This window comes from Hippocampus bargibanti, linkage group LG05 (assembly GCF_051943395.1).
Source record: "Hippocampus bargibanti isolate YZ-2025 linkage group LG05, ASM5194339v1, whole genome shotgun sequence".
Taxonomy (NCBI): Eukaryota; Metazoa; Chordata; class Actinopteri; order Syngnathiformes; family Syngnathidae; genus Hippocampus; species Hippocampus bargibanti.
The window spans coordinates 17,504,935-17,518,021 of NC_142738.1; the positions used below are offsets into that span (position 1 = coordinate 17,504,935).

A 13,087-nucleotide genomic window follows, 5' to 3' on the forward strand; every position below is an offset into this window, starting at 1 on the left:
CTCTGTTGCCATCAATTAGTTTGTGGGTGCTGTAGCTGTAGCCAGATCCACAACATGAAGAATGTGACACCACTGCAGCTCAATACATGAGTCAACAAAAATTGCAAATGACACTTACAATAGTGGAGGAAATCTAGGATTTTACATTCTTTCTTTCTTAGTGTGTGACCGTGAAGGATACTTTTTACCAGAGCTCCTCTTTTGTGGTCGCTAACTGAGGACTGAGATAAAGTGCAAATCAATCGATCAGAACGGTACGGTATTTGTCAGCCTTTAACACTGTCCTTTACTTGGTACATTCTATATGTCAAAGTTTAAATGTGAACTTTCTTTCGATTCGGGTTGTGTATATTAATTGTTTCACAAGTTTATAACTGTAGTATCTGCGGCAAGGCTGCTAAATTTGGCAGTGTTTAAAAGTGCACCATCCCCTAAATTAATATTCTCGAAATGGTACAAAGATGCCAAAAGGTAGCCTGTTGTCAATATAAAAATAATTTGTGGTTATTTAAAGTGTTTGATGTTTCTCTTTATTTGTAAGTAGGTTCCTTGTCAGATCTCCCAGGCAGGTGACGCGCAGAGCTTGATCGTGGCGTGGAGTCGAGCAAGTCGTGCTGTGAAACTCCGTGCGATACTGAGCAGGTCTCTGCGAGCGGTGTGTCTGTCTGGGTCTGAGTCCGAGATGAGTCTGATTCTCTCTGTCCCACGACAGCTGCTTTTATACCATTTTCAACCGTGTGATATGCGTCAGGGTGAGACACACATCAAGGATATCAAGGAATTGAAAGACATTAAAGCGGCGGTGCACACCGGTGACGCCACAGGGCTCCCCTCCTGGATCTGAAGTCGGGGAAGGCGACACAGGAAAAAAAAACGAGCTGGACGCGCTCAGAAGAGCCGGTAGGAGGTGAGACGTTCTGGGAAGTGCACACGTCTGCCGCTCCGGGTCGTTCGGCCACACGGAGAGGCCAGGCACGAAGAAGCTCGATCACCGGACATCGGGGGCGTTGTTGGTGGGGTGGCCGACGTCGGTGTTCGGGAGCACGGTAACGTGGGCTCTACGACTGCCGGTTTGAGTCGGTCGATGGAGACTGTATCCTCGCGGCCGTTGATTTGAATCCGGAACGTCTTCTCACCGCGGGAGAGGACGGGATACGGGCCATCGTAAGCGGGCAGGAGGTGCTTACGCACCCAATCACACCGCAGGAAGACATGCGTAGATGTTAGGAGTGCGGGATCCACGTGCGTCGGCTGGTACGATGTTCGTGGTGACTGGGGCCGCAGAGCCAGCGCAAACTGCCGGAGGCGGGTGAGCAGATCATTGACGTCAGCAGTCGTAGGGTCGGTCGGGTTGAGCAGCTCACCAGGCAGGCATAAACTGGTGCCATATACCAGCTCCGCTGGAGTCGAGTTGATGTCGTGCTGTGAAACTCTGTGCGATGCTGAGCAGGTCTCTGCGAGCGGTGTGTCTGTCTGGGTCTGAGTCTGAGATGAGTCTGATTGTCTCTGTCCCACGACAGCTGCTTTTATACCATTTTCAAGCGTGTGATATGCGTCAGGGTGAGACGCTCATCAAGGAGATCAAGGAATTGAAAGACATTAAAGCGGCGGTGCACACCGGTGACACCACATATTCTCTTGACCCGCATCATCTAATAACAAGCGTGTCTCACTATGTGGGATGCTCTTATCATAGCCCCCCCACACTCTAATTCTGATATCTCAAGCTGCCTTTCATGAAGCTTAAAGGACAACCGACGTCTCCGGACAAGTTGCGTCCGTAATTTGTAAAATCGCTTCAAATGACTTCTACTGAGCACATTTTACAAAGATTCCACCGCATAAAGCTATATTTTACGTTTTTAAGACTCACACAGAATATTCCGGAAGTCTTGTTTTTGAGTTGGTGACGAGTCCTCACCCTACGTCACTGAAGGAACGCCCCTGACTGAGATAGGACACACCTTGCATCACCTCAATGCATTTTGCGGGACTTTGTTTGGTCTGAAAACTTTGTGTTTATCCGTGTTGATGGCGAAATTAGAAGGAAAACACATAAATAATGCAATGGTGAATCGTTGTGTGTTGCATCAAGACTTCTACAGTGTATTTGACATTCGCTGACAAAACCTCCCAGGAGACAATTTCCACAGAGCTTTGTCGCCATCTTCTGCCTTTTTTTGGGTACTGTGAGTACTAAAGAGTTTGTCAGTACATTTCTCTCCAGATGCATCAAAATGACCGGAATAAATTATTTAATCCACAGGTGTCAAAGTCAAGGCCCGCGGGCCAAATCCGGCCCGCCACATCATTTTTTTCGGCCCGCGAAAGCAAATCAAACTTGTTAAATTCCATGATGATTGCTAAAATCTGAGCCAAAATTTCACATTTTTGGATGTCAACCACAATAAAAGTCATTATTCTTGACTTCAGATTTGAAAACGAGTTATTCATTAATTTGCAGTGTGCTCTATATGTAATATTTGAAGGGATTTAAACATTCTAATGGGTTCCCCAAATTCATAACGGCCCTCGAGAGGAAACCATAACTACAATGTGGCCCGCGGCAAAAAATGACTTTGACACCCCTGATTTAATCGATTGCAAACATGTATGCTTTCCTCTTCACAACTATTTGAATCATATTCATTACTGGATGAGTAACAAGAAAGCATATTTTCCGATTCTGAAGCCATTGTGCAAGGCAAGGCGTCTTGGCATGACACCACGAACAAGGGGGCGGGACCTTCTGAAACTGGCCACTTTCGGTTTCAAATTGAAGTACTTTTTAGACACTTTAAGTCAATTTTATTGGTGTTTTGCATTTGACTAAAAATATCATACTGCGTGTTTTGGGCATTTTAGATGCTATAAAACGTTTTTCTGATGTCAGTTAAAAAACAAAAAAATGATGTCGTTTGTCCTTTAAGTTACAGTGAAGCTTCTCTCACTGCAGCAGCAGGAAGTGATGCCAACGGTGAGACAACCCTCAGGAGAGCGCACTGACATGCCTCCAATCCACTTCGAAAAGTACACAGTGAGGCCTTGCTTATAAGCATAAACAGAACCACTTTGACAGTAATTCCCCTGAGACTGAGAGGGCGTGTTCCTGACTATAACTTTGTTTATTGGAAAATTGAGCTGTTTTATAGTTTACTTTACTTACAACTTTTTTTTCAAATGTAGCTTCTCCATCTTTTGCAGAGTGTTTGTGGTGGACGAGGCGGGGAAGGGCGCCATGAGCACTGCCTGCCCGGCTTCCAGGTCAAGCAATACCAATTGGCGTACAGGCAAACTTTCCAGAAAGGCCTACCGCTTCTAAAAGGTCAGTAACTCAAATCCAAAGTGGCCGTTTGGATTTTTTGCACTCCCGTGTAGAACACTATTGATCACTGTAGCACCACTCCATACATATTTAAACAATTGTTATAGATCAATATTCTGGAACATGAGACACATCAAAGTACTCAATGAGTTGTTATTATTGCAAAGTCGTACTATTGTGATTGCTACTAGTCATGTAAAAAAACAGTTTAGCGACTATCTATACGAACTGCACAACCGTCATGATATTGTATTGAACCATACTCTGCACATTGTCACATAGCTGTCATTGGGTGCTACTGCTGGACAATGGTACAAGTACGGAAAGTCTTTCGACATGTGTATGTTGTGTTCTTACTAATCATTGTTGCTTGGAACTGCAATACTAGGTTAGCCTGAATTATCTGAGACAAATTCCTTTTGAGGTCTAGCTAGTTGAACACATGCATGAACACTCATATGATACTGCATTGCAAAATGTCTGTATGGTGGAGCTGTGATGCAAACTGCAGACCTCACTGCGATTTGAGGGACTCTAATCGGGGAGAGAAGCACATATGTGATTAAAATGTGTGTATCCCCAATAAGATTGAGCAATGTATACCTTTCTAGCAATTAACCATCTGGAGAGCAGGTCTAATGAAGATACAGTGAGACCTCGGCTTACGAACACCTTACCCTACGAACTTTTCGGTTTACGAACGTCAAATTTATGAAAATTAAACCTTGGAATACGCACTACTTTTTGCCATACACGTCCACCACGGCTGGCGGAGTGATCTTCAGATCTGGCGTCGTGATCTTTGGATCTTCGGCGGAAGCACACGACCGAATAGCGCTCCAGCCGGCGCACCTATCCACACCCCCTCTCTCTGAATTCACACGTCGATCGCCTCCGAGGAGCTTTTTGCAGATAATTTTACTATTAGAAAATGAATGCAAGATGATCCCCTAATAATCACCGTCGAGGAGAAGAAGGAGATCATTGAGAAACACGAATGAGGTATGTGTTTGTGGCGTCACATGTGCACACCGCGGCTGTCATGTGAATCTCAGCCTGACACATCTCTCACGCTGTGTGTCACCTCCCTGAGAGTAACTTTCTACGACCATTCTACAAATAAAGAGCCCGGTACCGTCCACCATTGCTACCATCCTTCGCCTAAAAGCTTTACACCAGAGGTGTCAAACACACGGCCCGCGGGCCGGAACCGTCCCCCAAGGAGGTTCGATCAGGCCCGCAGGATAATTTGAAAGTGGAAAAATGCATAAAAGACATGTGGAATTAATATTTTTAATTCGCTGCAATACATGGAATCTCCGCTAAGGGGCACACTCTTTCCATCAGAGTAGAAGACACGCCGCATCACTGAGACAGACTGAAAACAGCAGACGGTGTCAATGTGCCATCTGCTGCTTGTTACGACGTTGTTAATACCTTGGTTTCTACCTCTCCGCTACACTCTCATTAGCCAAAATGTCGTTATCCAAACGGAGAAAAGTAGATGAGTGTAGAATTTTCAAAGAAAAATGGACCACGTCCTATTTTTTTTTACAGAGATGCACAGAAAACCTTTGTGCTTGGTGTGTTTGCAACAAGTTTCGGTATTGAAGGAATATAATATTCGATGCCACTACGAGACTCATCACAGCGAAAAATATGACAGGTTGCAAGGACAACTGAGAAGAGAAAAGATTAACGAATAGCTGGCGGGTCTGAGGAAACAGCAGTCAACTTTCATCCGGAGCCGAGAAGTCAGTGAAGCAGCGGTAAAAGCCAGCTACCTAATTGCTAGCGAAATAGCATTAGCATCAAAGCCGTATTCCGACGGTGACTTTGTTCAACGATGCATGATGAAGGCGGCTGAACTTGTATGTTCCGAGAAGCGACAAGCTTTTGCCAATATTAGCCTGACGAGGAATACTATAGCAGAGAGGATTTATTGCATTTTCCGTGGCAATTGACGAGAGCACTGACGTCACAGACGTGGCCCAACTGGCCATATTTATTCTAGGAGTTGATGAGACCTTGACTGTTACTGAAGCATTTCTTGAGTTGGTGCCAATGATGGACACCACAACAGCCAAGGACATTTTCGGCTCTGTTGTTGCTGTATTGGACAGAGTTGGAGTGGACTGGTCCCGTGCTGTCAGCCTGGCTACAGACGGCGCGTCATCCATGGTCGGAAAGAAAGCAGGTGTCGCGACAAAGTTCAAAGACAAATCACAAGCCCTTAATGGAGGAGATAGTTTCTGGACATTTCACTGTATTTTGCACCAGGAGGCATTGTGTTGCAAGTCACTTAAAATGGAACACGTCATGGAGGTGGTTGTTCGCACTGTAAATTTCATCCGGTCCAGAGGTCTGAACCATCGTCAGTTTGACAAACTTCTCAGCGACACCAACATTACCCACAGCCTGCCATACCACACTTTAATGTTAGTCCGCAGCTTCAAAACAAAACTTCTGTGATGGAATTCTACTGTTCATACAACATAAATTTTCAGTATGTATTGTATGTGTGTGTATCCCTGTGGCCCCATTGATTGTTCTTACATTCCTGACTAACGACTGGCCTGTTTGCCCCACTCCCACCGGTACCACCTCATCAGCATTACGAATGTTGCCTAAGCAGGCTATTGTATGAGCGATCCAAATTGAACCTCACCCCAACAGACCGGTTTAATGATGGATTTAGTTGTTTTATGAGAATCGCTTCTTTTACTCCCCTTTCAAACCATCTATGTTCTTTCGCTAAGATTTTAACCTCATTGTCGTCAAATGAGTGGTTGCTAGCTTTTAGGTGCAAATGTACTGCCGATTGAGGCCCACTTGTATTATCCCTGCGATGTTGATAAAGTCTTTTTTTGAGAATTTGTTGAGTCTCCCCAATGTACTGCTCTTTACAATTTTCATTCTTACAATGTATTGAATAAACTACATTACTTTGTTTTTCATTTGGTAGCCTATCTTTTGGATGCACTAATTTTTTGCCTTAACATGTTTATCGGTTTGAAATAAGTAGGAATTTTGTGTTGCCAAAGGACTCTGTAATTTTTCAGAAACTCCTGCAATGTAAGGTACTGCTAATTCTTTCCTTTTTGTATCTTGAGAATTTTTGGTTTCATTCCCTATTCTTTCTTTCTGACATTTGTTGAATGACCACAGAGGGTACCCACAGTTGGTGAGTGCTCTCCTGATATGTTTTGACTCCTTTTCTCTACCTTCAATGCTTGTTGGTATTAGTTTAGCCCTATGCTGGAGGGTTCTGATAACTCCTCGTTTGTGTTGTAAAGGGTGGTTAGAATCAAATAGTAAGTATTGGTCAGTGTGCGTAGCCTTCCTAAAGACTTCTGTTTTTAGCGCTCTGTCCTCTTTTATAATTACTTTACAATCCAACAAGGCTAGTTGGTTCTCTTTAATGTCCTCACGAGTAAATTTAATATTGATGTCTACCGAGTTGAGGTGATCTGTGAAGGATTGAATTTCTTGTTTTTTAATTATGACAAAAGTATTAGTAAGTAGTGTCTGTACCATGAATTTTCATCGGGGCAGATATGGACTATTTCTTTCAGAAATCCACAACCACCTCCTTAGTTTTCCTGGGGTTGATCTGGAGGTTTTGCAGGCACTAATCTATGAAGTCCTCCGTAAATCCTCTTACTCCGGATTATCTCCGTTTGAAATGAGGGAAACGACCGTCGAGTCATCAGATAATTTCTGAAGGTGGCAGGTTGGAGTTGCATGGCTAAAGTCCGAGGTGTAGAGAGTAAACAGGAATGTCTTCAAGATAGCTGGTGCGGTGTTCCATATACATTCACCTGGACTCGCTCGTGAGAAGGAAGAGCTTCACTGCTTTAACTGTTGCCACTGGGACCCAATTCCACATTCGTGAAAAAGCATGCTGCATTGATGGATGCTGTATGTAGATGCACAAAACCCAATATCGGGTTGTAGCTTTTTTGTTGGAGAGCATCGGCAGATGCGCAGGCTTCAATTAGTCAATGTGCGGCTGTGTTTTTCCATGATGGTGCATTCCTGTTCTGTTCTGCCGAGTTGTGCAGTTTACGGCGGGCCCTTGAAACATTGTTGTCTGGTTTTTTTTAGTAAGTCATACCAACACAATTTCAATTCTTGCGGGGGGCCTACACATAAGCAGAATTTTAATTCCTCTGTGAGTATAATTGACTGTGTTTAAATGTTTCAATGCGCACTCAACTTATATAATGTACTGCATCTCGTCAGATGAATCCTTAATGATCTCTTACTTTTACAAGCAGTTTTTTGTTATTCTTTTTTTCCCAAGGAACGTTTCCGACCTATGCAGAAAAAAATCAATTCTTCCACCTCCAATCTTTTTCACTCACCTTTTTTAAACTTTTTATTTTTTATTTTGGTAACTCTGTGAACCATTTTGTCATCTGGAGACCCAGTCATGTGTGTAGTCGGAGCCACAGCTCAGTTCTGCTTTAGTGCTCTGCTGCGGGACGACAGAGTGGTTCCATTACCTGGAATGTGTTTCCATCAGCAGAAACACCTCCCACTGTGGGGGTCCTTCTGCTTACAGGGTGTGGACAGAACTCTTGAAATGCCAGCACATGCATGAACATACTGTTTTGCACATGCATCCACATGACATGCTGTATAGAATGCATTGTGCTTTAATCTTAATTCATTTTGTTTTGAACAAGTTACAAAACACAAACACACACACACGCACACACACACACACACACACACACACACACACACACACACACACACACACACACACACACACACACACACACACACACACACACACACACACACACACACACACACACACAGACACACAACCTCTCGGTTGGAGAAGTGACCCAGAATAACACAAATTGGTGACAAAACATCTTCCTGGTGCACTGGGGTTTAGCCAACAGATGAGATTTGAGTTATGCATAGATGCTACGGAACAAACATGGCTAAGAAGTCATTGTTTCGCCTTGAGACCATTGGCCTAGCTCCAATTAAATGTCTTCCAACCAACGTTGCCCACCACATAATTCCACTGCGGCCCCACTCCTCAATGTACACTTCCAGTGTATTCATCTGCAGCCCAGGTAACTTTCCTGACAAAATATACAACAAAATACACTCACACAGAATATAATAAACTAACAGAGAGAAAGAGAGAAAGAGAAAAAATATACAAATAAGACAAACACACAAATTAGAATAAAATAACTTGTCGGGACATATTTGCATGTGCTTGTATTTTCTTGTACAACTGTCAATTGCAAATTTCCCAATTGGGAACAAATAAAGATTCATCTTATTGTCCAGGTAATGTATCTATTATTTCAGTGAGCTATCTAATATTTAACACTTAATCCATCATGGTGTGGTATTCAATTTGACTTCTTTTTCTGACAAAGTTCTTATGTTAAATAAACCCAACAGTTAAAAAAACTCCAAACACTATAATTAATACTCCACTGCCAGTGTCAATTTAACAAAGGGTATTTAAATTTAACAAAGGGTCTGTACATGTACGTGTGCGAGGAAACTATTCCATCAATCCATTTTCTAAACAGCTTTATCCTCTCTAGGATTATCGGGCAAGGAAACCAGTAGCACAAAGAAAAACAGTCACCTGATTAAAAGAGCTACTTAGAACACATTTATGTCATTTTACATTCCAACAGCAGTTTTGTTTTATTGTCAATAAACAAAATGAATAAATACACAAATGGCAAATGTGTGCGTGTTTCATTCTAAATGCCAGAGAATGCAGTCAGGCCCAGTGACACATGCTGATGTATGTAAATGAAGCTCAGCACTTTGCCACCTGCCATAGACCCCTCTATATAATTGCTGTCAGAGGCTGGGATACCTGTTGGCACAGTTCAAGGGCATCTGCCTTAGCTCATGATTATGTCTGACAATACAATGTATTTGCATACACAGTGCAAATATTACTTTAGACTGACTCACTTGTGCTGTTAAGTTGCACTTAAAACAAGTATTTTTGATTATTATTTTTAGTTTTTTGTCTCATCAGGGGGAGTGGAGGAGTGTTTCTCTTCATCACAACTTTTCTTCTTTCCTCCGAATGTCTGGTCGCATCAAAAATTCATGCAAAGGCAAATTGAAAAATACTGTCCAAGCAAACGGAAAAGTGGTGGGTCACAAAGCCCAATAGAGACAACGTCTTGGCTCGGAAAGACAGTTCTCACTATAAATGAACGCATTATGCTGGGTTGAAGCAGCCAGGTTAAGGGAATTTGGAAATTACACAACTGAGGTCGGTAGGTCTAAATGAGAGATGAACATCGTTTTGTGCAAATGCTGTATCCTCAGGCAGTTTGAGTTGTAGGAGAAAGGGGCAGACGAATCATGATCAGTTAGGTCCTAAAACGGGGAGGGGGAATTCAAAATGGATAGAAAGCTAGTTTCCAGGCTGATCTTCTATCAAAAAAATTGTTGTATTTCATTGGCTGATTCTTCAGAAAGTAATTTTCTTTAAATTTACGGTGCATTTAAAACTAGAGTGTCCATCGTGATGAAACATGTTTTACACCCATCCTATATGGGATTATCGTCTGCCTCAGGCTCTTACTGGACTGCAGTAACTCATTTTTGAACCCAATTCTGAATTCTGGTCTTATTTGATGCCATAATTATGGAGTGCTCAGAGAGGAACGACAAGGGATTGGCAGCTCCTGAGAGATTGTAGTATAATGACCTGATTTATCCATTGCGTGCCAGTTGATTCTGATTCATGACTAGATTTCCCAAACCGTTTGCATCATTGTGCCTGCGTGGAGGAACCGTGTGTACAAATCATGTTATGAATGGCGTCTATGTGCTCTATGATCTCATTCTTGTAGCTTTTGAAACAGATTAAAGGAGATAAACTTGTTCTCTATCATGTTCATCCCTATATCACCGAGAGATGGCGCATTGTCTTGATTTGTTTAACAGTTGGGCACAATTAGATACTACATGCACTTTTTCAACATTGCAGGACAAAATTGGAATAGCACTGACCCAGGCAAACTGTGTGGCTTGTTCTGTGTGAATCAGTCGCATTGATATTAAAATAGAGACTACAGGTATTAAGTTCCAGTCAGTTATGGACAAACACAACACTTCTATCTTCATAAAGTGCATGTCCAGCATTAGATTTAAGCACAGGACACCTTGTCACGTCCACACGAGGAGTCTCAACAAATCTCGTAGGACAAAAAAAGGGGAGCTGGATCCAAAATACTCGATGGAGACAGTATAGTTCAAAAAGGGTTTTACTGAGACACGCGGGGAACAAACAAAAAGTAAATGTTGGGTTATTTTGATCGTTCGCCCTTGGTTCATTGCTTCTACGGGTGTTGATGGAGATAGATGGTTAAATCATCAGGGAGCCAGGTGTTGAACAGAAGGTTGGTTTAATCTTGAAGCACGCGGAGACATCGCTGTGTGGGCCGAGGAGGGAGCATGGCGAGAGAGAGAGAGAGAGAGAGAGAGAGAGAGAGAGAGAGAGAGAGAGAGAGAGAGAGAGAGAGAGAGAGAGAGAGAGAGAGAGAGAGAGAGAGAGAGACGAATGGGCTGCGGGAGTATTTATGCGGCGCATAGTATGACGCGATAGGATGTGACGTAATGTAAATGCGACATCATGAAACCGATGGCAGGATTTGACGTATCAGGAAGTTTAAAATGTAAACAAAGATTACAGAGCGATGTTTAGAGATGTTTGTATGGCGAATTACCCCAACAGTAACACAACAGAACAGTGAGGCACGACTGCCGAGCGGGACCAAACTGTGAGGCGCCAAGGTCATGAGATGAGGAAATACACCGGCGAAAACCGAGCATAACCGGGTGACTTTTATAGTCGGAAGGCACAATCAGTGGGATTAGGATCAGGTGAGCGAGCCCGGAGGAGCAGGGGGGCGGGCGCACCAGAAGCCAATCAGGAAGTGACACACCTTACCAGTGAATCACAGACAAATGGGAATGGAATATTCAATGCCCGCTACGATATATATGTTTCATTGCTGCCAAACTGAGACGAGGTGCACTGTCTTATCTTTGTTTCATTAATACCACAGGAAAGGTGATTTTAGTGTATATCGTCTGTGTTGGAACTATTCGTCCCGTTCACTCCAACTGGTTGTCTTATCGTTTCTTTTTTTGTTGGAATAACTGCTAATTGTCGTTCTTTGCTTCTACGGGTGTTGATGGAAGAGGATGGTTTCATCATCAGGGAGCCGGGCGTCGAACAGAAAGTTGGTTTAATCTTGAAGAGAGCGGAGACATCGCGGGGTCGGCGAAGGAGGAAGCATGGCGAGAGAGAGAGAGAGAGAGAGAGAGAGAGAGAGAGAGAGAGAGAGAGAGAGAGAGAGAGAGAGAGAGAGAGAGAGAGAGAGAGAGAGAGAGCGAGACTGCGGAAGGAAGGCAGGATATGACGCATCAGGAAGTCCAAAATGTAAACAAAGATTACAGAGCGATGTTTAGAGATGTTTGTATGGCGAATTACCCCAACATCTCCCCCCTGACGAACATATTTAACAGTGGTGGAGGTGAACGGAAAGAAGAAAGGAAAAAAAAAGAAAATCACTAGATAGATAGATAGATAGATAGATAGATAGATAGATAGATAGATAGATAGATAGATAGATAGATATGTCTGTGTAAGCTCTCAGTCGTACAGTGGTCCATTGATGAAAAGGTTACTGCTTACGGCTTCAGTCGTAAGCAGTAAGCTTCATCCCTCGTTAAGAGAGTCTTTTTTATGTATTGCCTCTCTCACTCCTCTTTCAAATTACCTGTCTTCTCTGCCCAGAATTTGTATATTTTTTAGTGCTCGTTTTATTTGAGGTGCAGAAAGATGGCTGAGTCTTGACCTGAAGGATAAACCCATTTGTGAGTTGTTACGACATGAGTCGGGTCAGTGATTATTTGGTTTCCTCAACAGATCCATCGGTACATTCCTCACTACACTTGACGGCATAAAATAAATTGTTTTTCTGGTGGATGCAACTGTAAAATCTAAAACCATAACTAACTCTGTCCATGATCCATTACAGAATTTCACCATAATGAATTAATGAATAATAATAATACATTTCATTTATAAGCGCCTTCGATGAAAAGGTTTCTTCAGCCGTCATCTGTACTTCTTTGAAGGTTTCGGACGTCTCGCTTCTTATCCGAGAAACTTATATAAGATAGAAACTTAAATAAGAACCCTCAAGCTTCCTGGCCTTGTAGCCCTGATATATATATATATATATATATATATATATATATATATATATATATATATATATATATATATATATATATATATATATATATATATACAGTAAAGTCTCGTTATATCGATATTCAAGGGAGTCCGAAAAAATATCGATATAACCGGGACAACCAACATCACTTTTTGTGTTTCTTGAGTCAGTCAAAAAGCTGTTGTAACGTCACAGCTGCGCGCCGGCATTCTATTCAGCCACTCTCGAACGTCACGTAAGTTATGTAAACGTTGCAGTTTTGGTTTTTCATCCATGTACAGTATTTAATTGTGTTGCATCCAAATATCTTTATTGTTTGCAACAATCACTGTTTTTCATATGATTGTACATGCTGGCGTTCGTGGCTTCGTGTGAATAGAACGATTTAGCATTGGTTGGTTGCATTTTTGAAAGGAAATAGTCATTAAAAAGTGTAAAGACGTTTTTATTTTATGCACAACTTTATTTTTCACTTCACTACTGTACAAAAAACATG

General features: G+C 42.4%; 1 protein-coding gene across 1 annotated transcript in view; it reads left to right on the forward strand.

Annotated features, from left to right (window-relative positions):
- The window catches only part of cdh13 (cadherin 13, H-cadherin (heart)), a 377,317-nt gene that overhangs the window by 112,276 nt on the left and 251,954 nt on the right, over positions 1-13,087 (forward strand). Inside the window, exon 2 of the mRNA XM_088997038.1 lies at positions 3,205-3,325. Within this exon, the coding sequence (XP_088853164.1) occupies positions 3,205-3,325 (121 nt within the window). The remainder of the gene's footprint in view (positions 1-3,204; positions 3,326-13,087) is intronic.